This window comes from Pseudoliparis swirei, chromosome 12 (assembly GCF_029220125.1).
Source record: "Pseudoliparis swirei isolate HS2019 ecotype Mariana Trench chromosome 12, NWPU_hadal_v1, whole genome shotgun sequence".
Taxonomy (NCBI): Eukaryota; Metazoa; Chordata; class Actinopteri; order Perciformes; family Liparidae; genus Pseudoliparis; species Pseudoliparis swirei.
Window position 1 is genome coordinate 425,619 of NC_079399.1, and position 27,901 is coordinate 453,519.

Genomic DNA, 27,901 nt, shown 5'->3' on the forward strand with positions numbered 1-27,901 from the left:
CGGAAGTGATGTTAGTGCTCGTGCTTGCGGGTGATGGTGATGCGCAGCTCGTGAAGCTTCAGAGCAGGAAGACGGTTGTATAACAATCACAGATCGCAGATCAACACAAGGTAAGAAGGTTTATTTATATTGGTGATTAGTTAGTTACCGTCTACGATCAGCTGTGTGTCAATACGTCATCAATAGGTGATCGATACACGGCCATCAGACCGAATTGATGGAGCTTGTTGTTCATACTGTAGCGACCCTGGGTCAGGAACGCTACGAGACGTAGATGGTTGATAGGGTGTTCATTCAAGGAACATAGAACAGGTTCCTGTTGGCCGCAGCCTGCGCCAAAACGACCGCAAAACGCCGTGAAAGCCTCCAACCAGCTTCACGTCTGCTCCGGTCATAGCTCTGCTCCCAACGGGGCGTAACACAACAACATCACTCGCTGTCCAATCACAGACACACAGCTACCAGCTCGTGAGACGTTCACTTACATCCTGAACATGACATTTATAACATAACCCTAACCCTCAGTCCGTTACAATACAAACAAACAACCCTTTCAAAGTAAAAGCCTGGTTAAATCAACTGTAAATAAACAAGAGGCCCTTCACTGCTCTGATACCGATCAGTTAGTGACCAATAGTTTAATAATAGTTGTATTACAAACATCAAAGAAACATTGAAATGACTTCAAGGCGTGCTACATTTATATTTGATGAATGAATAATAACGTACATCTGTGATCAGGTTATATATGACTGAATAATATATTCGAAGAATGGTTTGATGTCATTTATCTTTTTCAACTGGCGAACATTAAAGATCAGAACGCTGTGGTCATGTGACTGCTCTCCGGTTCCTGTGTCTTACAGCAGAGGGCGCTGTGACGATGACTCCCTGCACCCCGCTCTCATTGGTCGGCCTCCTCCTCCTGAGTCAGTGCTCCTCGGGGTCGGTGGAGGTTCTGACCCAGAGGAACGCAGACTTCGCCGCCCGGCTGTACCGAGCCGTGTCCAGCCGGACCGATGACAACGTCTTCCTCTCCACCTTCACGCTGTCTGCTGGGCTGCTGGCGCTGGTGAGCGCCACCAACGGGTCGACCCAGGAACAGCTGCTGCGGGGACTGGGCCTGACTGGACTGGACCCCCAGACCCTCCCAGGTAAGTCGGAGGCCCTAAGGCTGCCAGTGTAGTGAGGACCTGTGCGAGTCCATCTGCTGTCCTCAGACCTGTTTCAGAACCTGAGGAGCCCCGTCACCAACCTGCGGCAGGGCGTGGCCGTCTTGCCAGCCCAAGGCGTTGTGGTGGCGCCCTCCTACCTGGACCTGGTTCAGACAAAGTTTGGGGCAAACGTTCAGAGTCTGGCCTACACGGCGCCGCAGGAAGCCACCGACACCATCAACAGCTGGGCCCAGGAACGCACGGGAGACCAGGTCCAGGATCTGGTGACCAAGCTGGACCCAAACACACAGCTGCTGCTGGCCACCGCCGCCTTCTACAAGGGTATGTAGAGCCGCCAGGGGGCGGGGCTTCATCCCTTGTCCAGTGGGAGGGATTAGCATTGACACATTTATCCGTTTACCTAGGGGCGGGGCTTCCATCCAGGGGGCGGGTCCATGTGGGAGGGATTAGCATTGACACATTTATCCGCCTACCTAGGGACGGGGCTTCCATCCAGGGGGCGGGTCCTTGTCCATGTGGGAGGGATTAGCATTGACATGTATCCGTCTACCTAGGGGCGGGGCTTCGTCCCTTGTCCAGTGGGAGGGATTAGCATTGACACTTATCCGCCTACCTAGGGGCGGGGCTTCCATCCAGGGGGCGGGTCCTTGTCTATGTGGGAGGGATTAGCATTGACACATTTATCTGCCTACCTAGGGGCGGGGTTTCCATCCAGGGGGCGGGGCTTCGTCCCTTGTCCAGTGGGAGGGATTAGCATTGACATTTATCCGCCTACCTAGGGGCGGGGTTTCCATCCAGGGGGCGGGTCCTTGTCCATGTGGGATGGATTTTCGATAGTAGGGTGCCTTTGTCTATTCCTCCGTCAGGCCGTCTGTCTAGATGAATAAAGTTGTTTCTGTCTTTATGAATAAAGTTGTTTCTGTGTCGCAGCCCAGTTCAGTCCGTCCTTCAACGCGTCCTTCACGCAGGACGAGCGTTTCTACGTGGGCAGGTATCTCGTGGTCGTGGTTCCCATGATGTTCAGAGCCGGTAAGTTCTTCCTGGCGTACGACGGCTCGCTGAAAGTCGGCGTGTTGAAGCTGCCGATGGCGGGCGATGCCGCCATGTTGGTGCTGCTGCCGGACGAAGGCGTGGATGTCACCGCCGTGGAACAGGAAGTGACCGGAGAGAAGATCCAGACCTGGATCAGACAGCTGAAGAGGACGTGAGACATCTGGTTTCCTTTCCTGTCTCCTTCTCACCTCCTTTATTTTCCTCCTTCCCTCCTTGTTGATTTATGTATATGCTGAGTCATTTTATTTACGAGAAACAAGGATCACTACATAACGCCACATTTTGTATTTTGAAAACAGGAAGTTGGAGGTGCAGCTTCCTCGCTTCCTGTTGGAGCGTTCCTACTCTCTGCGCGACGTCCTGCAGACACTCGGCATCCAGCAGGTGTTCCAGGAGGACGCCGAGACCAGCAGCCTGGGCGGAGTCCGCCTCACACAGGTGAGCTGGTCTCTAAGGTCCCACATCAGGGACCTGGCGGGGTCTGAAACTCATCTTGTATTTTTGTTTTTCAGGTTTATCATAAATCTGTTGTGTCCGTGGACGAGAGCAGCGATGACATCGTCACAGGAGGCGGAGCCAGTGCGTCCTCCACTCTGCCTCCTCGACTGACCGTCAACAGGCCCTTCATCTTCATCATCTACCAGCAGACGAGTGGTGGCGTGCTGTCCGTGGGCCGCGTCATCGACCCCTCCAGGAAATAAGACCAGTCAAGGTAATGTCAGTACCTGGTCTTACCTTAAGGACACTGGTTGACCTGGTCTTACCTCAAGGACACTGGTTGACCTGGTCTTACCTCAAGGACACTGGTTGACCTGGTCTTACCTCAAGGACACTGGTTGACCTGGTCTTACCTTAAGGACACTGGTCTTACCTCAAGGACATTGGTTGACCTGGTCTTACCTTAAGGACACTGGTCTTACCTCAAGGACATTGGTTGACCTGGTCTTACCTCAAGGACATTGGTTGACCTGGTCTTACCTTAAGGACACTGGTCTTACCTCAAGGACACTGGTTGACCTGGTCTTACCTTAAGGACACTGGCATACCTGCAAACTCATGAGGGGTGAAAAAGGACACTGGTTGACCTGGTCTTACCTTAAGAACACTGGTCTTACCTCAAGGACACTGGTTGACCTGGTCTTACCTTAAGAACACTGGTCTTACCTCAAGGACACCGGTTGGCCTGGTCTTACCTCAAGGACACTGGTTGACCTGGTCTTACCTCAAGGACACTGGTTGACCTGGTCTTACCTTAAGGACACTGATTTATGATCCGTGGTCATAAACCTTGAAGGTTGGACACACAGATCTGGAGACGAGTGGTGGATGAAACTCAGGGATTCCTTTGAGCATCTCAGTCTGTTTCTCGGCAACAGATGTGTGCCTCAGAGAAACGTGTCGGTCAGGGTGAAGCTGAGGGTGTGACGGAGGATCCTCTGGTGTTCTTTGAGCTTCAGCTGACTGAAGCTCTCCAGCTGAAACAGGAGTAGTTTGCAGTGCCACATAGTCGTACTAGTGCTTGTATTCAAGCTCCTGGTGCGAATGCTATGCTAGCACGAGCAGTCATCAAACACATGGACCCTGTGGCGATGGACTGACCGGTACTTTCCACAGTAGAAACATTTAGTGTCCAGATAGAAGAATGTGTGTGGAGGAGAAATATGACCCGTCCCTCTCTGTTCTTATCTCCCATCCATTAAGTTCCCACGGGTGACATCGGAGCGCTGCCGGGGAGCACGGCCACCGGGGGAAGAGGACTCTGGACCCTGGAGAACTTCATCAGAACATGAAAGAGACGTTTAGATTCCTTGTGTAAAGCTTCTGCTGCCTGTCCATGTCTCCTCCAGCTGCTAATGTAACGTATTAAAAGCTTTGAAATGCACTGAGGTCGACCCGTACACTCAGAACTCCAGATGAACCCCCAGCTGGACTTCCGTTAGCTTAACGAGCTCCGTTAGCATGACGAGCTCATGGACTGTGCATGAACCAGATGCTGTGAAGCTTTAAACATTAAATCAGATTAAACATGCCAGTGAACTTGTGTTTCTCAACTCACTGACTCATGATGTCATCACACAGCACCGGGACATCACATGGTCCAAAAACAATCAACAGTTCTATGAAGTCACCGTTACGGAGACAGGACTGATCCAACCAATCACATGTCAGCATGCGGCCCACTAACCAATAAGAACACAGAGAGTCTGTAAGTGTGTTTACTGAACCAATCAGGAGACAGGATGAGATCATGAGAATACACAGATCAGACTCTAATGTCTCTGTTTGGAAGAGATGATGTCTTGGTGCATTCTGGGTAAGCCGCTACTTGTCTTTAACTTGTGAACCCTGACTGCTGATTGGCTCATGGCCTGGAGGAGGTACGATGACATCATCATCTTCAGTCTCTTCCCGACTGGACGCTGAAGGAGTTCGACTTCCTGTTTCTGTAGATAAAAGACAAAACGGCTCATAAATCATTTGAATCAAAAGAAAGATGTTGGCTTGAGTAAGACGCCTGACTCCGCCTTGTTCTCCGTACACCGTGTCAGCTCAAGGAAATGAAAAGGATTCAGACTAAACTAAACCAGTTCATGGTTCAATCCCATCAATAAATGATGTTCTCACGCCCAGGAACCGAGACCGGGTTCAGTATGTAGTACACAAGAGAAGAGGATGAAGATGAAGATGAGGATGAAGAGGGCTTTTCCTAACCCGGGACCCTAAATATTATTTTAAATCGGACAATTGATGAGTAATTAAAATAAATGACATTAGATTATTTGTTAGGGTTTAACCGACTTCTCTACACGAGGCGATGAGACGATGAAAGGAGAGCATCTAGACCCTATTCTTCCTCCACTGGCGTCTCACATGTTGAGCTTCTGGAACTTCTCAACGTGCTGTGTGCCAACTTGATTTGATAATAACCAGTAACATCGACTGACATAACTTAACCAAAGCTCCCTGTTCTTATTGTGCTTCCAACACAAACCAGATGAAGTCCAGCTGGTGTCTGCAGAGACCCTCTGGGGGTCTTCCTGCCCAGAGGTTTGATGGAGGAGGGTTAAGGCCTGAAGGAAAAGGTCAATAACTACTTCATAGATCTGTTCTCTCTCACTCAAAGCACTTTAACGTTGCTCGTCACCATCTAATCACATCCATTCATCCACTGATGGGAGGAGCCACGTGCCCACCCGGACCCTGTAGACCTCCCCGAGGCTCTGTTGGCCCGAACTGGAGTGATTCAGGGGGGTCTCAGATAAGATCCACACAGACAATGAAAAGCCCTGTGATTGGTTCAATGAACTCGGAGAACCTTGTGTGAGGGCTGATCCTGGATCTGGTCTGAGGGGAACTGGAGTTACAAACTGTGAAACCCACGTGGGATCGTTGGCTCGTAGAATTCTACCACCAGAACATTTGGCAAGAACTCACATGGACAGCTTTCTGGACTGGCCATCCTTCACCCTACACCCGCGGTCCATCGTTTTACTGCGCTGGTCCATGGTACTGGTCCTGTGGTCTCTCTGGTCAGTAGCTGAGGTTCTATGGTCCATTGTTCTCTGCTCCATCATATTGTTCCTGCGGTCCATTTGACGTGTTTTGTGGGGTAGTGTACTGGTTATGTGATCTCTCTGATCCAGTGTGCTGGCCCTATCCAGGAGGCTGATGGTGTTGCTGCGGATCAGGACTGGCATGGAGGAGGTGGACTGGGTTGCTGTAGAGAAATGGGCAGTCCTCAAGGGGTCATCTATGAAACACAAGTGATGTGTGAATAAAGAACATCACATGTCCGTCTGTTCTGCAGAACCAGTGTCAATGCAAGCAGGTGGTACCTTTGATCAAGGACATGGGGGGTTTTCCAGGTCCAGACATGCTGCTCGGCTCTTTCACTTTCCTGAAACCGACAGAAACAAAACATCAAGAACACTTGAAGCTTGATTTGAGCGTCCCAGATAACAGATGTTCTTGATCTCGGCTCGCCGTCCGATACATCGGAACGCGACATTGTTCATCGCTCGCTCCGGTTCAGGGTCGGTGTTGATGGCTCTGCCTCAAACTAGTTTGCTTCCTACCTCAAAAATAAGAGGTTCGACATCATGATTTGCAGCTGTTCTCCCACAAGGCCGTGGATATGCCAGCGGATCCGCCACATGAAGAGCCTGGAGGACCACGTGTCTTCCCTCCTAACCTTAACCCCTAACCCTCCTAACCTAACCCCTCCCCCTAGCCATAACCCTCCTGACCTAACCCCTCCCTCCTAACCTAACCCCTCCCTCCTAACCCTAACCCTAAACCGTCGTGTGGTTTATGAATCCGGCTTTAACTTTGACGAGCAGGTTGAAGTCAAGACAATGTAACATTGAGCGAAAACGGAAAGATGATGAAGACTAAGATGTGATAACGACAATGACCCAATCTCAACTAATGAACTTCTTATAGAAACTGCTCTCGACCCCAAGGTCACTAAGTGGACTGAGTTGACCCCTCGGGCCTGGAGACACAGCGGGTCAATCTGGGGAATCAAAGGGATTCATGAACTCTGGAGAGCTCTGGAAGGAGCACAGGGTTTATGACCCAGCTTGTTTGAGAGAAGCCCTCTCATGGTCTTATAGCGGAAGCTGAGGACCATCATTCGTTTTATGATTAATAATGATTAATAATTTAGGCATTAATAATTGTTACATATTTATATCTATCTGCAAAAACACTACATATTTGCCGAAATTAGTTTCTCTCGTTCAAAGCACTTGTGAGACTTCCATGCACTCCTATTGTAGAGTTTGGACCACTGGCCTGGTTCTGGGGGTTGCTCCTGAACCCAGACACTGAAACGTAGAGCTGCTGCTGACGGACCATTTCAAGGGAAGGAAGGTTTGCAGTTCTTACAGAGGTCGCTCTGAGTTGGCAGCTTTGGAGGTCGTTGGCTGACTGCTGAGAGATCGACTCCTCGACAGTTTGGCCTTCCTCGTCTCTTTACCTGGAAGAAGAATCAGGTTCCACAATGAGACGAGCACTACGGCCACTGAGACGACAGGCAGGTCCCACACTGTGAGGACCACTTCACCACTTCAGAGACGCCAGACTTCTACGACCTTGAAACGGAAAGTGAGCGCAACATGAAGGTCCCGCTGACTTTAAGTGAATGTGTTCATGCCCAGTGGGTATGAAGCACCCCGATGAGTCATAGGAGCTTTAGTGTGTGCCCGTCCTCGGTCTCGCGCCCTGCTACCCTCTGTGTCCAGCAGCTGCTCCCGAGCTGTCGACAGTTCACTTGTGGGCCAAGTGCGTCAAGTTTGCTTCAACATGGTGAGAACCTCAATGAAGTGCTCTCCTTTATTTGTGTTGATTAGCCAACAGTTCCACTTTCTTTTCACATTGTTAAACTGCAATAACATGTTATAATATATCTCCTCCTCCAAGTGAATCATCAATAACCCTTGAAATGCTTCCACTGTATATACACACTGGATATACTCTTCTTCTTTATTATTTCATTTTTTTTAGTTTAATATGTCCTGCTCCGCTATCTTATTGTATATATTGTGCATTTGTTCTCATACTTGATCTTGACTCTGTAAGCTCATTCTCCCGTTGCTCTTCATGACGTGTTCTCTGAGCAGGACGCGGGTCGAGGCTCGTTTTCTCTTCTTTAGTGATGCAGTTGTGGGGTTTGTGCATATGTCTTCATTGTGGCTGTTCTCAGTGAGCAGCTAAGTCTGATTCATGTTGTAGATGTTGAGACGGACATGTCCCTGCTTCCTCCTCCAGGCCTGCACTCACGAACGAGGAGCTGAAACTCAGATGATCGTTCTTCTTCATGGCTTCATCATAACCAGAGAAACACAACATGCCACTTTTTCATTTGATATAATATAATATTGATGATAGCCTTTAATGGATGGCAATGAAAAGTCCGCGAACAAGACAGGAGAGAAGTCACGGCTGGAGCATCGTCCGTCGTTCTTACCGGAGGACGCCGCCGTGGCTCCTGGCGAGGACACGCAGATGGACAGACTGGTTTTACTGTCTCTTCCTGTCAAAGAAAGACGTTTACGAACAGGACAAAAAGATACAACTTTGACTTCACATGCATTTGAACAAAGACCCAGAATAAAAGAGAAACCACTCGTGTGAATTATCTTGTTCAAAAGTCAAATGTCGGCTCACGTTTTCTCTCGTTCAGTTTCCCTTCACTCTGCTGGCGCTCCAGCTGTTGCTGACGACAGAGGAGACGTGATGAACAAGGGAACGGGATTCAGACGCCAGATGATCAGCTTCAGACTCACCATCTCCAGCAGCAGATTCTCCTCCTTCTCCTTCTTCTGGTCCAGTAAATCTCTCTCCTGTCTCTTGTGAAACTGCCAAGACACAACATACTAGATGGAGGCATAAAGAGTTTAAAGTGAAGCCGAACACTCAGCTGTAATGTACGGATCAGTCCTGCATGAAAATAAGGTGCTTACAGGCTCTGCAAGGTCCAGTTTGTCCAGTTCCAGAACCGTCTGAAAAACATGACCACACTCAACACGTTATTATTCTCTTCAGACAGTAGATCTGGACTGGTCTTGGTAGATTAGATAATCTTAGACCTATAGAAAGTCTTCAGACAGTAGATCTGGACTGGTCTTGGTAGATTAGATAATCTTAGACCAATAGAAAGTCTTCAGACAGTAGATCTGGACTGGTCTTGGTAGATTAGATAATCTTAGACCTACAGAAAGTCTTCAGACAGTAGCTCTGGACCGGTTTTAGTAGATTAGATAATTTTAGACCTACAGAAAGTGTTCAGACAGTAGGTCTGGACTGGTCTTGGTAGACAAGATAATCTTAGACCTATAGAAAGTCTTCAGACAGTAGCTCTGGACTGGTATTAGTAGACAAGATAATCTTAGACCTACAGAAAGTGTTCAGACAGTAGCTCTGGACCGGTTTTAGTAGATTAGATAATCTTAGACCTATAGAAAGTCTTCAGACAGTAGGTCTGGACCGGTCTTGGTAGATTAGATAATCTTAGACCTATAGAAAGTCTTCAGACAGTAGGTCTGGACCGGTCTTGGTAGATTAGATAATCTTAGACCTATAGAAAGTGTTCAGACAGTAGGTCTGGACCGGTCTTGGTAGATTAGATAATCTTAGACCTATAGAAAGTCTTCAGACAGTAGGTCTGGACCGGTCTTGGTAGATTAGATAATCTTAGACCTACAGAAAGTCTTCAGACAGTAGCTCTGGACCGGTTTTAGTAGATTAGATAATTTTAGACCTACAGAAAGTGTTCAGACAGTAGGTCTGGACTGGTCTTGGTAGACAAGATAATCTTAGACCTATAGAAAGTCTTCAGACAGTAGGTCTGGACCGGTCTTGGTAGATTAGATAATCTTAGACCTACAGAAAGTGTTCAGACAGTAGGTCTGGACCGGTTTTAGTAGATTAGATAATCTTAGACCTATAGAAAGTCTTCAGACAGTAGGTCTGGACCGGTCTTGGTAGATTAGATAATCTTAGACCTATAGAAAGTCTTCAGACAGTAGGTCTGGACCGGTCTTGGTAGATTAGATAATCTTAGACCTACAGAAAGTCTTCAGACAGTAGCTCTGGACCGGTCTTGGTCTCAGTAGGTCCGTGCTGGTCTCAGTTGGTGGTGATGGTACCTTGCGGATGCTGGCCACCACGTCCTTGTCTTTTTCCCTGCAGAGGAGTTTCTGGACGCAGAAGTCGAGCTGCTGTAGCAGCTGCTTGTCGGCCGGCAGGCGGAGCGATGAACGCAATCTTGGCAACAACTGGCAGAGCTTGTACCTGCAGACAGGTGAACCAACAGACGGGTTTCATAGAGGTTAGACAGTCTACCTGCGTCACTGGACAGAAGACTGACAGATCTACCTGACGTTGGCCACGGGGTCGTGGACCAACTCCAACGCAGGGATCAGGAAGTATTTGTTAAAGTATTTCCTGGAGAAAATCTCAGAGGCCGTTTCACAAACATCAAGGAACCTCAGGCGGTTCCAGTAGCTCCGCCCCTGAGCCAGATCTGAAATGAGACGAGTCATTAACATGTATTTTACACTCAAAGGGTTCTGCAGCGATCACCGTTCCCCAGATCTTAAGTCTTCTGACTGCAGCGGGCCCCGAGCTCACATTAGTGCAGGAGGTTCTGATGGATTGAAGAACAGTGAGCTGTTCTTACATGGCACCCCGAGTACCTGAGACGGCCACAGTGTTCTGACCTTGGATCAGTCGCTCCATCATCTCCTGGCGCTGCTCATGTTTGCGGTTGTAACGCAGGAATGTGCAGAAGGTCCGAGCAGCCTCTCTCTGAACCGGCAACACCTTCTGCAACACCGAGAACCACAGGGGGGTCACCTGCCTGTCCACCCGCTTCACTGGTTGCATTGAGCCGTGTCTTGTGCGGCGCACATTAGTGGTGAGGATGGTGAAGATGCGAAGGGAGAAGTTCTGGTGCAGCAGTTTCCCAGGCAGCAGTCTCGCCAGACAACTGTACCGCTGCAGCAGCTTCTCATGCAGCCGCCAGCGCAGAGAGAGGCCCACCTTCTGCTCCGCCAGCAGCAGAGCCGACAGCAGCTCCGGGAACTGATGAGGAAACATCCACGAGGACAACGTCGAGTCAGTGGACACAGAGGACCAAGAGGACAGAGGCAATGAAAACGGAGGCAGATGAACACGCTGACATCGAGTTTAGGTGTCGGAGGCCGGTGTCCTTACCTTGTTGTCCAGCACCAGGTTCTCTCCTCTGGACAGAACTGCCTCCAGAGTTTCCTCCAGATGATTCACCAGAGCGTCCAACACCTCAAAAACAACAATCAGAGCTCCGCTATGTACAGGTCTGGGCTGTGAAACGTGTTGTGGCTCTAAACTTCTGCCAGACAACATGAGCATGTGCTGCAGAGTGGCACAACAAACCAAAACCAAGACTCCAGAGAGCTGGAAGATCTCCTGGACTCACCTCCAGAGCCTCATCCTGCAGCAAAGCCACCAGCTCTTTGTAGACCAGTTGGGCGTCTGAGCCCAGCAGATTCACCACCTGGAAGGACCAGCAGCACCGTGAGCACCACCACGAGCAAGAGGTACAACAGACCGTACAGAGACAGGGTCATGCTGGAGCGCTGAGCAAGAACACACAGGACCAGCTGAGGGACCAGCTGAGGGACCAGGTGAGGGACCAGGTGATGGACCAGCTGAGGGACCAGGTGAGGGACCAGGTGATGGACCAGCTGAGGGACCAGGTGAGGGACCAGGTGAGGGACCAGGTGAGGGCCAGGTGAGGGACCAGGTGAGGACCAGCTGAGGGACCAGCTGAGGGACCAGGTGAGGGACCAGCTGAGGGACCAGGTGAGGGACCAGGTGAGGGACCAGGTGAGGGACCAGGTGAGGGCCAGGTGAGGGACCAGGTGAGGACCAGGTGAGGGCCAGGTGAGGGACCAGGTGAAGGACCAGGTGAAGGACCAGCTGAGGGACCAGGTGAGGGACCAGGTGAGGGACCAGGTGAGGGCCAGGTGAGGGACCAGGTGAGGACCAGGTGATGGACCAGCTGAGGGACCAGGTGAGGGACCAGGTGAGGGCCAGGTGAGGGACCAGGTGAGGACCAGGTGATGGACCAGCTGAGGGACCAGGTGAGGGACCAGGTGAGGGACCAGGTGAGGACCAGGTGATGGACCAGCTGAGGGACCAGGTGAGGGACCAGGTGAGGGCCAGGTGAGGGACCAGGTGAGGACCAGGTGATGGACCAGCTGAGGGACCAGGTGAGGGACCAGGTGAGGACCAGGTGAGGACCAGGTGATGGACCAGCTGAGGGACCAGGTGAGGGACCAGGTGAGGGACCAGGTGAGGACCAGGTGATGGACCAGCTGAGGGACCAGCTGAGGGACCAGGTGAGGGACCAGGTGAGGGACCAGGTGAGGGACCAGGTGAAGGACCAGGTGAGTGACCAGGTGAGGGACCAGGTGAGGGACCAGGTGAGGGACCAGGTGAGGACCAGGTGAGGGACCAGGTGAGGGACCAGGTGAGGGACCAGGTGAGTGACCAGGTGAGGGACCAGGTGAAGGACCAGGTGAGGGACCAGGTGAGGGACCAGGTGAAGGACCAGGTGAGGGACCAGGTGATGGACCAGGTGAGGGCCCAGGTGAGGACCAGGTGAAGGACCAGGTGAGGGACCAGCTGAAGGACCAGGTGATGGACCAGGTGAGGGACCAGGTGAGGGACCAGGTGAAGGACCAGGCGAGGGACCAGGCGAGGGACCAGGTGAAGGACCAGGCGAGGGACCAGGTGAAGGACCAGGTGAAGGACCAGGTGAGGGACCAGGTGAGGGCCCAGGTGAGTGACCAGGTGAGGGACCAGGTGAAGGACCAGGTGAGGGACCAGGTGAAGGACCAGGTGAGGGACCAGGTGATGGACCAGGTGAAGGACCAGGTGAAGGACCAGGTGAGGGCCCAGGTGAAGGACCAGGTGAGGGCCCAGGTGAGGGACCAGGTGAAGGACCAGGCGAGGGACCAGGTGATGGACCAGGTGAGGGACCAGGTGAGGGACCAGGTGAAGGACCAGGTGAGGGACCAGGTGAAGGACCAGGTGAAGGACCAGGTGATGGACCAGGTGAAGGACCAGGTGAGGGACCAGGTGATGGACCAGGTGAAGGACCAGGTGAGGGACCAGGTGAGGGACCAGGTGAAGGACCAGGTGAGGGACCAGGTGAGGGACCAGGTGAAGGACCAGGTGAGGGACCAGGTGAAGGACCAGGTGAGGGACCAGGTGAGGACCAGGTGAAGGACCAGGTGAGGGACCAGGTGAAGGACCAGGTGAGGGACCAGGTGAGGGACCAGGTGAAGGACCAGGTGAGGGACCAGGTGAGGGACCAGGTGAGGGACCAGGTGAAGGACCAGGTGAGGGCCCAGGTGAGGACCAGGTGAGGACCAGGTGAGGACCAGGTGAGGACCAGGTGAAGGACCAGGTGAGGACCAGGTGAGGACCAGGTGAGGGACCAGGTGAGGGACCAGGTGAGGACCAGGTGAAGGACCAGGTAAGGGACCAGGTGAGGGACCAGGTGAGGGACCAGGTGAAGGACCAGGTGAGGGACCAGGTGAGGGACCAGGTGAAGGACCAGGTGAGGGACCAGGTGAGGGACCAGGTGAGGGACCAGGTGAAGGACCAGGTGAGGGACCAGGTGAAGGACCAGGTGAGGGACCAGGTGAGGGACCAGGTGAGGGCCCAGGTGAGGGACCAGGTGAGGGACCAGGTGAAGGACCAGGTGAGGGACCAGGTGAGGGACCAGGTGAGGGACCAGGTGAGGGACCAGGTGAGGGACCAGGTGAGGGACCAGGTGAGGGACCAGGTGAGGGACCAGGTGAGGGACCAGGTGAGTGACCAGGTGAGGGACCAGGTGAGGGACCAGGTGAGGACCAGGTGAGGGACCAGGTGAAGGACCAGGTGAGGGACCAGGTGAGGACCAGGTGAGGGACCAGGTGAGGACCAGGTGAGGGACCAGGTGAGGGACCAGGTGAGGGACCAGGTGAGTGACCAGGTGAGGGACCAGGTGAGGGACCAGGTGAGGGACCAGGTGAGGGACCAGGTGAGGGACCAGGTGAGGGACCAGGTGAGGGACCAGGTGAGGGACCAGGTGAGGGACCAGGTGAAGGACCAGGTGAGGGACCAGGTGAGGGACCAGGTGAGGGACCAGGTGAGGGCCCAGGTGAGGGACCAGGTAAAGGACCAGGTGAGGGACCAGGTAAAGGACCAGGTGAGGGACCAGGTGAGGGACCAGGTGAGGGACCAGGTAAAGGACCAGGTGAGGGACCAGGTAAAGGACCAGGTGAGGGACCAGGTGAGGGACCAGGTGAAGGACCAGGTGAGGGCCCAGGTGAAGGACCAGCTGAGGGACCAGCTGAGGGACCAGGTGAGGGACCAGCTGAGGGACCAGGTGAGGGACCAGATGAGGGACCAGGTGAGGGACCAGGTGAGGGACCAGGTGAAGGACCAGGTGAGGGACCAGGTGAGGGACCAGGTGAAGGACCAGGTGAGGGACCAGGTGAGGCACCAGGTGAAGGACCAGGTGAGGGACCAGGTGAAGGACCAGTTGAGGGACCAGGTGAGGGACCAGGTGAGGGCCCAGGTGAGGGACCAGGTGAAGGACCAGGTGAGGGACCAGGTGAAGGACCAGGTGAGGGCCCAGGTGAGGGACCAGGTGATGGACAGGGTGAGGGACCAGGTGAGGGATCAGGTGATGGACCAGGTGAGGGACCAGTTGAAGGACCAGGTGAGGGACCAGGTGAGGGACCAGGTGAAGGACCAGGTGAGGGACCAGGTGAAGGACCAGGTGAGGGACCAGGTGAGGCACCAGGTGAGGGACCAGCTGAGGGACCAGGTGAAGGACCAGGTGAGGGACCAGGTGAAGGACCAGGTGAGGGACCAGGTGAGGGCCCAGGTGAAGGACCAGGTGAGGGACCAGGTGAAGGACCAGGTGATGGACCAGGTGAGGGACCAGGTGAAGGACCAGGTGAGGGACCAGGTGAGGGACCAGGTGAAGGACCAGGTGAGGGACCAGGTGAAGGACCAGGTGAAGGACCAGGTGAGGGCCCAGGTGATGGACCAGGTGAGGGCCCAGGTGAGGGCCCAGGTGAGGGACCAGGTGAGGGACCAGGTGAAGGACCAGGTGAGGGACCAGGTGAAGGACCAGGTGAAGGACCAGGTGAGGGCCCAGGTGAGGGACCAGGTGATGGACAGGGTGAGGGACCAGGTGATGGACCAGGTGAAGGACCAGGTGAGGGACCAGTTGAAGGACCAGGTGAGGGACCAGGTGAAGGACCAGGTGAATGACCAGGCGAGGGACCAGGTGAAGGACCAGGTGAAGGACCAGGTGAGGGACCAGGTGAGGGCCCAGGTGAGTGACCAGGTGAGGGACCAGGTGAAGGACCAGGTGAGGGACCAGGTGAAGGACCAGGTGAGGGACCAGGTGATGGACCAGGTGATGGACCAGGTGAAGGACCAGGTGGAGGACCAGGTGAGGGCCCAGGTGAGGACCAGGTGAAGGACCAGGTGAGGGACCAGGTGAAGGACTAGGTGAGGGACCAGGTGAGGGACCAGGTGAGGGACCAGGTGAAGGACCAGGCGAGGGACCAGGCGAAGGACCAGGTGAAGGACCAGGTGAGGGACCAGGTGAGGGCCCAGGTGAGTGACCAGATGAGGGACCAGGTGAGGGACCAGGTGAGGGACCAGGTGAGGGACCAGGTGAGGGACCAGGTGAAGGACCAGGTGAGGGACCAGGTGAGGGACCAGGTGAGGGACCAGGTGAGGGACCAGGTGAGGGACCAGGTGAAGGACCAGGTGAGGGACCAGGTGAGGGACCAGGTGAAGGACCAGGTGAGGGACCAGGTGAGGGACCAGGTGAGGGACCAGGTGAGGGACCAGGTGAGGGACCAGGTGAGGGACCAGGTGAGGGACCAGCTGAGGGACCAGGTGAGGGACCAGATGAGGGACCAGGTGAGGGACCAGGTGAGGGACCAGGTGAGGGACCAGGTGAGGGACCAGGTGAAGGACCAGGTGAGGGACCAGGTGAGGGACCAGGTGAAGGACCAGGTGAGGGACCAGGTGAAGGACCAGGTGAGGGACCAGGTGAGGCACCAGGTGAAGGACCAGGTGAGGGACCAGGTGAAGGACCAGTTGAGGGACCAGGTGAGGGACCAGGTGAGGGCCCAGGTGAGGACCAGGTGAAGGACCAGGTGAGGGACCAGGTGAGGGACCAGGTGAAGGACCAGGTGAGGGACCAGGTGAAGGACCAGGTGAGGGACCAGGTGATGGACCAGGTGAGGGACCAGGTGAAGGACCAGGTGAGGGACCAGGTGAAGGACCAGGTGAGGGACCAGGTGAGGGACCAGGTGAGGGACCAGGTGAAGGACCAGGTGAGGGACCAGGTGAAGGACCAGGTGAGGGACCAGGTGAGGGACCAGGTGAGGGACCAGGTGAAGGACCAGGTGAGGGCCCAGGTGAGGGACCAGGTGAGGGACCAGGTGAGGGACCTGAGGTGAGCGGATGGAGCTGTGCTGTGGGATGAAAACAGTCTACGGTGTGGTGGATGTGTGATAACCTGACAGCCAATCAGAGAAGATGTTATAATGAACGTGGTTTCAATGATGTCCAAAACATCTGAGTCAGAGAACCCTGGACTGTAGTCCCCCTCAGCAGCCTGGGGGTCTCGGGTCTCACCTGGTGGAAACTGGCTGCAGCACTTTGTCGAACGCTGACTTGTGGGTCACAGCAAAGACTGGAGAAAGACGGGTAGAGTTCTGGCAGGAAGTGAACCGAGTCGGCAAACACCACCATGGCCTGGAGAGAGAGCAAACAGGAAGTGACACCGGCCGTCTGGAGCAACACTGAACCGGGTCTGGAGCCGAGTTCTGTACCGGCAGGTTGTAGCAGCAGTGACAGCGGACCAGCGTGGACTCAGCCGGGCTCCCCTCAGTCTGCAAGCCGGCGACACACAGCACCTTGAACCTCTGCAGCAGCCGGGCCCTCTCCTCGTCTGACAGGGAGCCTACAAGACCCCAGAGACCCCACCAGAGACCCCACCAGAGACCCCATCAGAGACCCCAACAGAGACCCCATCAGAGACCCCATCAGAGACCCCACCAGAGACCCCACCAGAGACCCCACCAGAGACCCCACCAGAGACCCCAACAGAGACCCCATCAGAGACCCCACCAGAGACCCCATCAGAGACCCCAACAGAGACCCCATCAGAGACCCCACCAGAGACCCCAACAGAGACCCCATCAGAGACCCCATCAGAGACCCCACCAGAGACCCCACCAGAGACCCCACCAGAGACCCCAACAGAGACCCCATCAGAGACCCCATCAGAGACCCCACCAGAGACCCCATCAGAGACCCCACCAGAGACCCCACCAGGACCCCATCAGAGACCCCAACAGAGACCCCATCAGAGACCCCACCAGAGACCCCATCAGAGACCCCACCAGAGACCCCAACAGAGACCCCATCAGAGACCCCACCAGAGACCCCATCAGAGACCCCAACAGAGACCCCACCAGAGACCCCACCAGAGACCCCACCAGAGACCCCATCAGAGACCCCACCAGAGACCCCATCAGAGACCCCACCAGGACCCCATCAGAGACCCCACCAGAGACCCCACCAGAGACCCCATCAGAGACCCCACCAGAGACCCCACCAGGACCCCATCAGAGACCCCATCAGAGACCCCACCAGAGACCCCACCAGGACCCCATCAGAGACCCCATCAGAGACCCCACCAGGACCCTCACCTGCCAGTCCACTGCAGACCTTCCCAAACTGGAAGGACAAAGACGCCATGGCGCCTGCGTCCGCCTGCAAGGACACCTCGCACACGGACATCACCATGGGAACCACGACGTGCAGCCGGTCCTCTGAAAGGAGAGTTAGGGTTTCAGGTGGTGTTTAGAGACGGGGGACGAGAGTGGAGCGTCCTCTGAGGACCAGGAGACCGCCGCTCTGGGGACCCACCGGCGCCCATCATGTCCATCAGGTTGATGATGGTGTCGAAGGCGGCGAGGCGGACGCTGCTCTCCTCGTCCCGGGCCAGCTCCACCAGCTCAGGAAGCAGCTCCGTCCTGGTGTCCTCCACCCTGAGGACAGGAGACACGGTGAGCCCAGCGCAGGGGGCCGCCGTGGGGCTCGGGGGCGGAGCCTTACCCCGTGGCTCTGGAGATGGACTCCAGCTGGCGGCACATGCAGCCCCGGACCTCAAAGGCCCGGTCCTGACACAAGGACCGGGCCAGAGGCAGCAGCTCCGTCTTCACCCTGACACACACAGTGTTAGTGTGTGTGTGTGTAGTGTGTGTGTGTGTGTGTGTGTGTGTGTGTGTAGTGTGTGTGTGTGTGTAGTGTGTGTGTGTGTGTGTGTGTGTGTGTGTGTGTGTGTGTGTAGTGTGTGGTACTGCAGCTCACATGTGAGTGTCGAACTTGTGAGCAACTTTTCCTAAAATGCGACAGCTAGCCAGACGAGCCTGAAGAGAGTGAGACAGCTGAGACTGGAAGAGGAGAGGGTTCAGCACCTAGAGAGACACAGAGACAGGTAAGAGACACAGAGACAGGTAGAGACACAGAGACAGGTAGAGACACAGAGACAGGTAGAGACACAGAGACAGGTAAGAGACACAGAGACAGGTAGAGACACAGAGACAGGTAGAGACACAGATAGAGACACAGAGACAGGTAGAGACACAGAGACAGGTAGAGACACAGACACAGATAGAGACACAGAGACAGGTAAGAGACACAGAGACAAGTAAGAGACACAGAGACAGGTAAGAGACACAGAGACAAGTAAGAGACACAGAGACAGGTAGAGACACAGAGACAGGTAGAGAGACAGAGACAGGTAGAGACACAGACACAGATAGAGACACAGAGACAGGTAAGAGACACAGATAGAGACACAGAGACAGGTAAGAGACACAGAGACAAGTAAGAGACACAGAGACAGGTAGAGACACAGAGACAAGTAAGAGACACAGAGACAGGTAGAGACACAGAGACAGGTAAGAGACACAGAGACAGGTAGAGACACAGAGACAGGTAAGAGACACAGAGACAGGTAGAGACACAGACACAGATAGAGACACAGAGACAGGTAAGAGACACAGAGACAAGTAAGAGACACAGAGACAGGTAGAGACACAGATACAGGTAAGAGACACAGAGACAGGTAGAGACACAGAGACAGGTAGAGACACAGACACAGGTAAGAGACACAGAGACAGGTAAGAGACACAGAGACAGGTAAGAGACACAGAGACAAGTAAGAGACACAGAGACAGGTAAGAGACACAGAGACAGGTAGAGACACAGAGACAGGTAAGAGACACAGAGACAGGTAGAGACACAGAGACAGGTAGAGACACAGATAGAGACACAGAGACAGGTAAGAGACACAGAGACAAGTAAGAGACACAGAGACAGGTAAGAGACACAGAGACAAGTAAGAGACACAGAGACAGGTAGAGACACAGAGACAGGTAGAGACACAGACACAGATAGAGACACAGAGACAGGTAGAGACACAGAGACAGGTAAGAGACACAGAGACAGGTAGAGACACAGAGACAGGTAGAGACACAGACACAGATAGAGACACAGAGACAAGTAAGAGACACAGAGACAGGTAGAGACACAGAGACAGGTAAGAGACACAGAGACAGGTAGAGACACAGAGACAGGTAAGAGACACAGAGACAGGTAGAGACACAGATAGAGACACAGAGACAGGTAAGAGACACAGAGACAAGTAAGAGACACAGAGACAGGTAAGAGACACAGAGACAAGTAAGAGACACAGAGACAGGTAGAGACACAGAGACAGGTAGAGACACAGAGACAGGTAGAGACACAGACACAGATAGAGACACAGAGACAGGTAGAGACACAGAGACAGGTAAGAGACACAGAGACAGGTAGAGACACAGAGACAAGTAAGAGACACAGAGACAGGTAGAGACACATAGACAGGTAGAGACACAGAGACAGGTAGAGACACAGACACAGATAGAGACACAGAGACAGGTAGAGACACAGACACAGATAGAGACACAGAGACAGGTAGAGACACAGACAGGTAGAGACACAGAGACAGGTAAGAGACACAGAGACAGGTAGAGACACAGATAGAGACACAGAGACAGGTAAGAGACACAGAGACAGGTAGAGACACAGACACAGATAGAGACACAGAGACAGGTAGAGACACAGAGACAGGTAGAGACACAGAGACAGGTAGAGACACAGATAGAGACACAGAGACAGGTAAGAGACACAGAGTCAAGTAGAGACACAGAGACAGGTAGAGACACAGAGACAGGTAGAGACAAGTAAGAGACACAGAGACAGGTAGAGACACAGAGACAGGTAGAGACACAGAGACAGGTAAGAGACACAGAGACAGGTAGAGACACAGAGACAGGTAGAGACACAGATAGAGACACAGAGACAGGTAGAGACACAGACAGGTAGAGACACAGAGACAGGTAAGAGACACAGAGACAAGTAAGAGACACAGAGACAGGTAGAGACACAGAGACAGGTAAGAGACACAGAGACAGGTAGAGACACAGAGACAGGTAGAGACACAGAGACAGGTAGAGACACAGAGACAGGTAGAGACACAGAGACAGGTAAGAGACACAGACAGGTAGAGACACAGAGACAGGTAGAGACACAGAGACAGGTAGAGACACAGAGACAGGTAGAGACACAGAGACAGGTAAGAGACACAGAGACAGGTAAGAGACACAGAGACAGGTAGAGACACAGACAGGTAGAGACACAGAGACAGGTAGAGACACAGAGACAGGTAAGAGACACAGAGACAGGTAGAGACACAGAGACAGGTAAGAGACACAGAGACAGGTAGAGACACAGAGACAGGTAGAGACACAGAGACAGGTAAGAGACACAGAGACAGGTAGAGACACAGACAGGTAGAGACACAGAGACAGGTAGAGACACAGAGACAGGTAGAGACACAGAGACAGGTAAGAGACACAGAGACAAGTAAGAGACACAGAGACAGGTAGAGACACAGACAGGTAAGAGACACAGAGACAGGTAGAGACACAGAGACAGGTAAGAGACACAGAGACAGGTAGAGACACAGATAGAGACACAGAGACAGGTAGAGACACAGAGACAGGTATAGACACATAGACAGGTAGAGACACAGAGACAGGTAGAGACACATAGACAGGTAGAGACACAGAGACAGGTAGAGACACAGAGACAGGTAGAGACACAGAGACAGGTAGAGACACAGAGACAGGTAGAGACACATAGACAGGTAGAGACACAGAGACAGGTAGAGACACAGAGACAGGTAGAGACACAGAGACAGGTAGAGACACAGAGACAGGTAGAGACACAGAGACAGGTAGAGACACAGAGACAGGTAAGAGACACAGAGACAGGTAAGAGACACAGAGACAGGTAGAGACACAGAGACAGGTAAGAGACACAGAGACAGGTAGAGACACAGAGACAGGTAAGAGACACAGAGACAGGTAGAGACACAGAGACAGGTAAGAGACACAGAGACAGGTAAGAGACACAGAGACAGGTAGAGGTCAGCTGGTCATGTCCCACATCTTGTGACCATGTCGTCTCGTGTCCTGATCAATAAGCTGATCACCTCCTGTTTGATGGTCTCTCTGGGCAGAGCGTTGATGGCCCACAGCAGGGCCTCCAGCCACGCGTTGCCCACCGCTGGCCAGCAGCATCCACAGCAAGGATCCAATGTTAGTGTCAGTCATGTCAACAACAACATGAGCATCAATGTCAACAACAACAACATCGTGAGCATCAATGTCAACAACAACATCTCAGCTAATCCATCCACATAATCCGGGTCGGGTCCAGGCAGCAGACCCAGACTCCCCTCTCTCTGGGGTCCAGAGGAACCTCATCTCCTTCCTCTATCTCTAAGGCTCCTAGAGGAACCTCATCTCCTTCCTCTATCTCTAAGGCTCCTAGAGGAACCTCATCTCCTTACTCTATCTGTAAGGCTCCTAGAGGAGCCTCATCTCCTTACTCTATCTCTAAGGCTCCTAGAGGAACCTCATCTCCTTCCTCTATCTCTAAGGCTCCTAGAGGAACCTCATCTCCTTACTCTATCTCTAAGGCTCCGAGAGGAACCTCATCTCCTTCCTCTATCTCTAAGGCTCCTAGAGGAACCTCATCTCCTTACTCTATCTCTAAGGCTCCGAGAGGAACCTCATCTCCTTACTCTATCTCTAAGGCTCCTAGAGGAACCTCATCTCTTTCCTCTATCTCTAAGGCTCCTAGAGGAACCTCATCTCCTGCCTCTATCTCTAAGGCTCCTAGAGGAACCTCATCTCCTTACTCTATCTCTAAGGCTCCTACAGAGGAACCTCATCTCCTTCCTCTATCTCTAAGGCTCCTAGAGGAACCTCATCTCCTTCCTCTATCTCTAAGGCTCCTAGAGGAACCTCATCTCCTTACTCTATCTCTAAGGCTCCTAGAGGAACCTCATCTCCTTCCTCTATCTCTAAGGCTCCTAGAGGAACCTCATTTCCTGCCTCTATCTCTAAGGCTCCTAGAGGAACCGCATCTCCTTCCTCTATCTCTAAGGCTCCTAGAGGAACCTCATCTCCTTACTCTATCTCTAAGGCTCCTAGAGGAACCTCATCTCCTTCCTCTATCTCTAAGGCTCCTAGAGGAACCTCATTTCCTGCCTCTATCTCTAAGGCTCCTAGAGGAACCGCATCTCCTTCCTCTATCTCTAAGGCTCCCAGAGGAACCTCATCTCCTTCCTCTATCTCTAAGGCTCCTAGAGGAACCTCATCTCCTTACTCTATCTCTAAGGCTCCTAGAGGGACCTCATCTCCTTCCTCTATCTCTGAGGCTCCGAGAGGAACCTCATCTCCTTCCTCTATCTCTAAGGCGCCAAGAGGAACCTCATCTCCTTACTCTATCTCTCAGGCTCCAAGAGGAACCTCATCTCCTTACTCTATCTCTAAGGCTCCTAGAGGAACCTCATCTCCTTCCTCTATCTCTAAGGCTTCAAGAGGAACCTCATCTCCTTACTCTATCTCTAAGGCTCCAAGAGGAACCTCATCTCCTTCCTCTATCTCTAAGGCTCCAAGAGGAACCTCATCTCCTTACTCTATCTCTCAGGCTCCAAGAGGAACCTCATCTCCTTACTCTATCTCTAAGGCTCCTAGAGGAACCTCATCTCCTTCCTCTATCTCTAAGGCTCCTAGAGGAACCTCATCTCCTTCCTCTATCTCTAAGGCTTCAAGAGGAACCTCATCTCCTTACTCTATCTCTAAGGCTCCAAGAGGAACCTCATCTCCTTACTCTATCTCTCAGGCTCCAAGAGGAACCTCATCTCCTTACTCTATCTCTAAGGCTCCTACAGAGGAACCTCATCTCCTTACTCTATCTCTAAGGCTTCAAGAGGAACCTCATCTCCTTAACCCAACACCACCTCAGCTCTCTTACCATGTGCAATATGTGAAACATTACTATTACTATCTGTGAGAAATATGCAATATTCTAATCTGTGCAATATCCACACACCACCTTCCTCTACCTCTCTCAAGGTGTCCTCGTGGTTCAGGTGGTTAGGGTGGTGTTACCTGTGGGTCTGTGCTGTTAACTTATCATTATTATTCTCCTATCTACTGCTGCTGTTTTGGGGGAGTTGTCCCTGAACTGAAGTGGGGACAAAGGTCAGAAGATGCAGTATGTTAACAGGTCTTTGGGACTAGACAACATGAACCTGTGTCTCGGTGGTTGAGGTGCAGCAGGACGGTCTTGAGGATGGAGAAGGTGTGGGTGTGGATCAGGATGATGTCGTCCTGCAGGATGGTGAGGAACGAGGCCGCCGCTGCCAGCTGGATCTCTGATCCGGCTCCATTCAGGACCTCCTGAGCACACAGGACCGGTGAATGACACACCTGGACAACAAAGCTGTCATTTCCCAGAATGCCTGTCCACTTGCTCCCCACCTGTAACACTGACGGCACTAACTACACCTGACGGAGGTCACTGTGTACGTACCCGGACCTTTGGTACCACCCGACGGAAAGTCTCGGCTGGACTCTGACGAACGAGGCTCGGCAGGTTACTGATGACACTCGCCCGCTGCACCTCCTGGCCCACACTGAGGAGAGAGGGATCACATGGGGGGCAGGTCTATAGGGAGGGCTGGTTCAGATCTATAGCTCAGACTGGTTCAGGTCTATAGTTAGACCTGGTTCAGGTTTATAGTTAGAGCTGGTTCAGGTCTACAGTTAGACCTGGTTCAGGTCTATCGTTAGGACTGGTTCAGGTCCATAGTTCTGAAGACCTAGTTCTTCAGGTCTTACCTGAGCAGGTAGACGGCCCTCTCAATGTCATTCAGGTCTTCATCCACAGTCAGCTGGTCGATCTCCTCCGCGGTCTGAGTGAAGACATCCAGACGGTAAAGTCTTCATCGTGATCTTCAGAGCTCTACTATCTGTAGTGGACGTGTCCCCTGTATTTACGTGTCCCCTGTAGTGGACGTGTCCCCTGTATTTACGTGTCCCCTGTATTTACGTGTCCCCTATATTTACGTGTCCCCTGTAGTTGACGTGTCCTCTGTAGTGGACGTGTCCCCTGTATTTACGTTTCCCCTGTAGTGGACGTGTTCCCTGTATTTACGTGTCCCCTGTAGTTGACGTGTCCCCTGTATTTATGTGTCCCCTGTATTTACGCGTCCCCTGTAGTTGACGTGTCCCCTGTATTTACGTGTCCCCTGTAGTGGACGTGTCCCCTGTATTTACGTGTCCCCTGTAGTTGACGTGTCCACTGTATTTACGTGTCCCCTGTATTTACGTGTCCCCTGTATTTACGTGTCCCCTGTAGTTGACGTGTCCCCTGTATTTACGTGTCCCCTGTATTTACGTGTCCCCTGTAGTGGACGTGTCCCCTGTATTTACGTGTTCCCTGTAGTGGACGTGTCCCCTGTATTTATGTGTCCCCTGTAGTTGAAGTGTCCCCTGTATTTACGTGTCCCCTGTAGTGGACGTGTCCCCTGTAGTTGACGTGTCCCCTGTAGTTGACGTGTCCCCTGTATTTACGTGTCCCCTGTAGTTGACGTGTCCCCTGTATTTACGTGTCCCCTGTATTTACGTGTCCCTTGTATTTACGTGTCTCCTGTAGTGGACGTGTCCCCTGTAGTTGACGTGTCCCCTGTAGTGGACGTGTCCCCTGTAGTTGACGTGTCCCCTGTATTTACGTGTCCCCTGTAGTTGATGTGTCCCCTGTATTGGACGTGTCCCCTGTAGTGGACGTGTCCCCTGTATTGGAGGTGTCCCCTGTAGTGGACGTGTCCCCTGTATTTATGTGTCCCCTGTAGTGGACGTGTCCCCTGTAGTTGACGTGTCCCCTGTATTTACGTGTCCCCTGTATTTACGTGTCTCCTGTAGTGGATGTGTCTCCTGTAGTGGACGTGTCCCCTGTATTTACGTGTCTCCTGTATTTACATGTCCCCTGTAGTGGACGTGTCCCCTGTATTTACGTGTCCCCTGTATTTACGTGTCCCCTGTAGTGGACGTGTCCCCTGTAGTTGACGTATCCCCTGTATTTACGTGTCCCCTGTAGTTGACGTGTCCCCTGTATTTACGTGTCCCCTGTAGTTGACGTGTCACCTGTATTTACGTGTCCCCTGTATTTACGTGTCTCCTGTAGTGGACGTGTCCCCTGTATTTACGTGTCCCCTGTAGTTGACGTGTCCCCTGTATTTACGTGTCTCCTGTAGTGGACGTGTCCCCTGTATTTACGTGTCTCCTGTAGTGGACGTGTCTCCTGTAGTGGACGTGTCCCCTGTATTTACGTGTCTCCTGTAGTGGACGTGTCCCCTGTCATGGATGTGTCCCCTGTATTTACGTGTCCCCTGTAGTTGACATGTCCCCTGTATTTACGTGTCCCCTGTTGTGTCCCCTCATTCAAGCCCATGGAGCTGGAACACAATGAATTCACCAAACACATCATGCAGAGAAGTCATGGAGATGAACCCTTAATGAGCTGTTACTTCATAGTGTGTATATATATATGTATATACACATTTATATATATGTATATATATATATACATAAGTATATATATACATTTGTGTATATGTATATATATATATATAGACATTTACAATACTAGGTTTAGGACGCAGATAAAGAAAAGTGTGTGTGTGTGTGTGTAGGAGGACATGGGGGTGTGTGACTGCGTCCTCATGATGTCGGGGTTTCACCCACAAGAGGACTCACACACCCTGCCCACTGACGTCATCATCAACAAGAAGCCCCGCCCTCCCTTCAACACGCGCTGCTCGTGGCCCCGCCCACTTCAGCTTGAGCTTCATTTTGAGTTCTAGAAGTATCTCTTCATAATTGTGACTACTAATCATTCTCATCTATACTGTGTGATCAAAGTGGTTCATGGATTAGTATCGGAGATACTTGCTGCAGTGAGACAGTCAGACAGACAGGTAGTCAGACGGTCAGACAGACAGGCGGTCAGAGACACAAGCGGTCAGACAGACAGGCGGTCAGACAGACAGACAGGCGGTCAGGGAGACAGGCGGTCAGACAGACAGACAGGTGGTCAGAACGACAGACAGCTGGTCAGACAGACAGGTGGTCAGACAGACAGCTGGTCAGACAGACAGGTGGTCAGACAGACAGACAGGTGGTCAGAACGACAGACAGCTGGTCAGACAGACAGGTGGTCAGACAGACAGCTGGTCAGACAGACAGGTGGTCAGACAGACAGGTGGTCAGTCAGACAGACAGGTAGTCAGACGGTCAGAGACACAAGCGGTCAGACAGACAGGCGGTCAGACAGACAGACAGGCGGTCAGGGAGACAGGTGGTCAGACAGACAGGTGGTCAGAACGACAGACAGCTGGTCAGACAGACAGGTGGTCAGACAGGCAGGTGGTCAGACAGACAGCTGGTCAGACAGACAGGTGGTCAGACAGGCAGGTGGTCAGACAGACAGGTGGTCAGACAGACAGGTGGTCAGACAGACAGACAGATGGTCAGAACGACAGACAGCTGGTCAGACAGACAGGTGGTCAGACAGGCAGGTGGTCAGACAGGCAGACAGGTGGTCAGACAGACAGACAGGTGGTCAGACAGGCAGGTGGTCAGACAGACAGGCGGTCAGACAGACAGGTGGTCAGACAGACAGGCAGGTGGTCAGACAGACAGGCAGGTGGTCAGACAGACAGGTGGTCAGACAGACAGGCAGGTGGTCAGACAGACAGGTGGTCAGACAGACAGGCAGGTGGTCAGACAGACAGGTGGTCAGACAGGCAGGTGGTCAGACAGACAGGTGGTCAGACAGACAGGCAGGTGGTCAGACAGACAGGCGGTCAGACAGACAGGTGGTCAGACAGACAGGTGGACAGACAGACAGGCGGTCAGACAGACAGGTGGTCAGACAGGCAGGTGGTCAGAACGACAGACAGGTGGTCAGACAGACAGGTGGACAGACAGGCAGGTGGTCAGACAGACAGGCGGTCAGACAGACAGGTGGTCAGAACGACAGACAGCTGGTCAGAGACAGGTGGTCAGACAGGCAGGTGGTCAGACAGGCAGGTGGTCAGACAGACAGGTGGTCAGAACGACAGACAGACCGAAACTGCGTCATGCTGCGCAGATAGCGGGTCTCCCTCTGGTGCGTGGAGGCTGCTCCTCTTCCTCTTCCTGACTCATTCTCACTATCTCCATCCTCCTCTTCATCACTACACATGTCGCATGCTCCGCGTCCTCCTCACATGACGTCATCTCCGTAACGCGGTCCTTACCTTGAGGCTCCTGCGCGCCGGCCTCTCGATGAAGGCGAGCTCGTGTAGCTCGTGCAGCTCGTGCAGCGCGTGCAGCTCCTCCAGCGGGCTGCACGCGCTCATCCTGCCGCTGGAGAACGTCTCCCACTGGGTGCTGCTGGGAGAGCCGAGCATCCCGGTGAGGGGGGCGGTCACTAACCGGGAACAGCCGTCACGAGCTGTCGATCAGGCCGGTTCACACGCAGACTTCAAACAGCGCCGACATTCCTCTGTTCGGCATCGCGAGTCCTGATTGGTTCAGCCCATCTGCGCGTGGAGCTGCTGGAATGAAACAGATGTTTAGTGAGGG

General features: G+C 53.2%; 2 protein-coding genes across 6 annotated transcripts; one reads left to right on the forward strand and one right to left on the reverse strand.

Annotated features, from left to right (window-relative positions):
* On the forward strand, window positions 1–4,257 carry serpina10a (serpin peptidase inhibitor, clade A (alpha-1 antiproteinase, antitrypsin), member 10a). Its single transcript, XM_056428068.1, has 7 exons — window positions 1–110; window positions 867–1,154; window positions 1,221–1,496; window positions 2,106–2,379; window positions 2,528–2,666; window positions 2,741–2,940; window positions 3,930–4,257. The coding sequence occupies exons 2-6, from the start codon at window positions 884–886 to the stop codon at window positions 2,927–2,929; spliced, it is 1,149 nt and encodes a 382-aa protein (XP_056284043.1). The 5' UTR covers window positions 1–110; window positions 867–883; the 3' UTR covers window positions 2,930–2,940; window positions 3,930–4,257.
* Window positions 4,258–4,430: 173 nt separating this feature from the next.
* Window positions 4,431–27,901, reverse strand: ppp4r4 (protein phosphatase 4, regulatory subunit 4). 5 transcript variants are annotated; one of them, XM_056428066.1, is made up of 25 exons: window positions 27,574–27,901; window positions 24,113–24,186; window positions 23,805–23,907; window positions 23,524–23,671; window positions 21,412–21,485; window positions 18,180–18,286; window positions 17,925–18,032; window positions 17,736–17,857; window positions 17,516–17,638; window positions 16,634–16,764; window positions 16,437–16,556; window positions 11,191–11,268; window positions 10,950–11,033; window positions 10,644–10,817; window positions 10,454–10,559; window positions 10,110–10,257; window positions 9,881–10,025; window positions 8,696–8,734; window positions 8,519–8,590; window positions 8,400–8,442; window positions 8,200–8,265; window positions 7,119–7,209; window positions 6,065–6,126; window positions 5,664–5,979; window positions 4,431–4,672 (listed from the first exon to the last, which is right to left on the reverse strand). In XM_056428066.1, the coding sequence occupies exons 1-25, from the start codon at window positions 27,724–27,726 to the stop codon at window positions 4,627–4,629; spliced, it is 2,733 nt and encodes a 910-aa protein (XP_056284041.1). In that variant the 5' UTR covers window positions 27,727–27,901; the 3' UTR covers window positions 4,431–4,626. The 5 variants fall into 5 exon arrangements, with proteins under 5 accessions (XP_056284041.1, XP_056284040.1, XP_056284039.1 ...); XM_056428065.1 differs by having other exon boundaries at window positions 8,400–8,448; XM_056428064.1 differs by having other exon boundaries at window positions 8,519–8,608.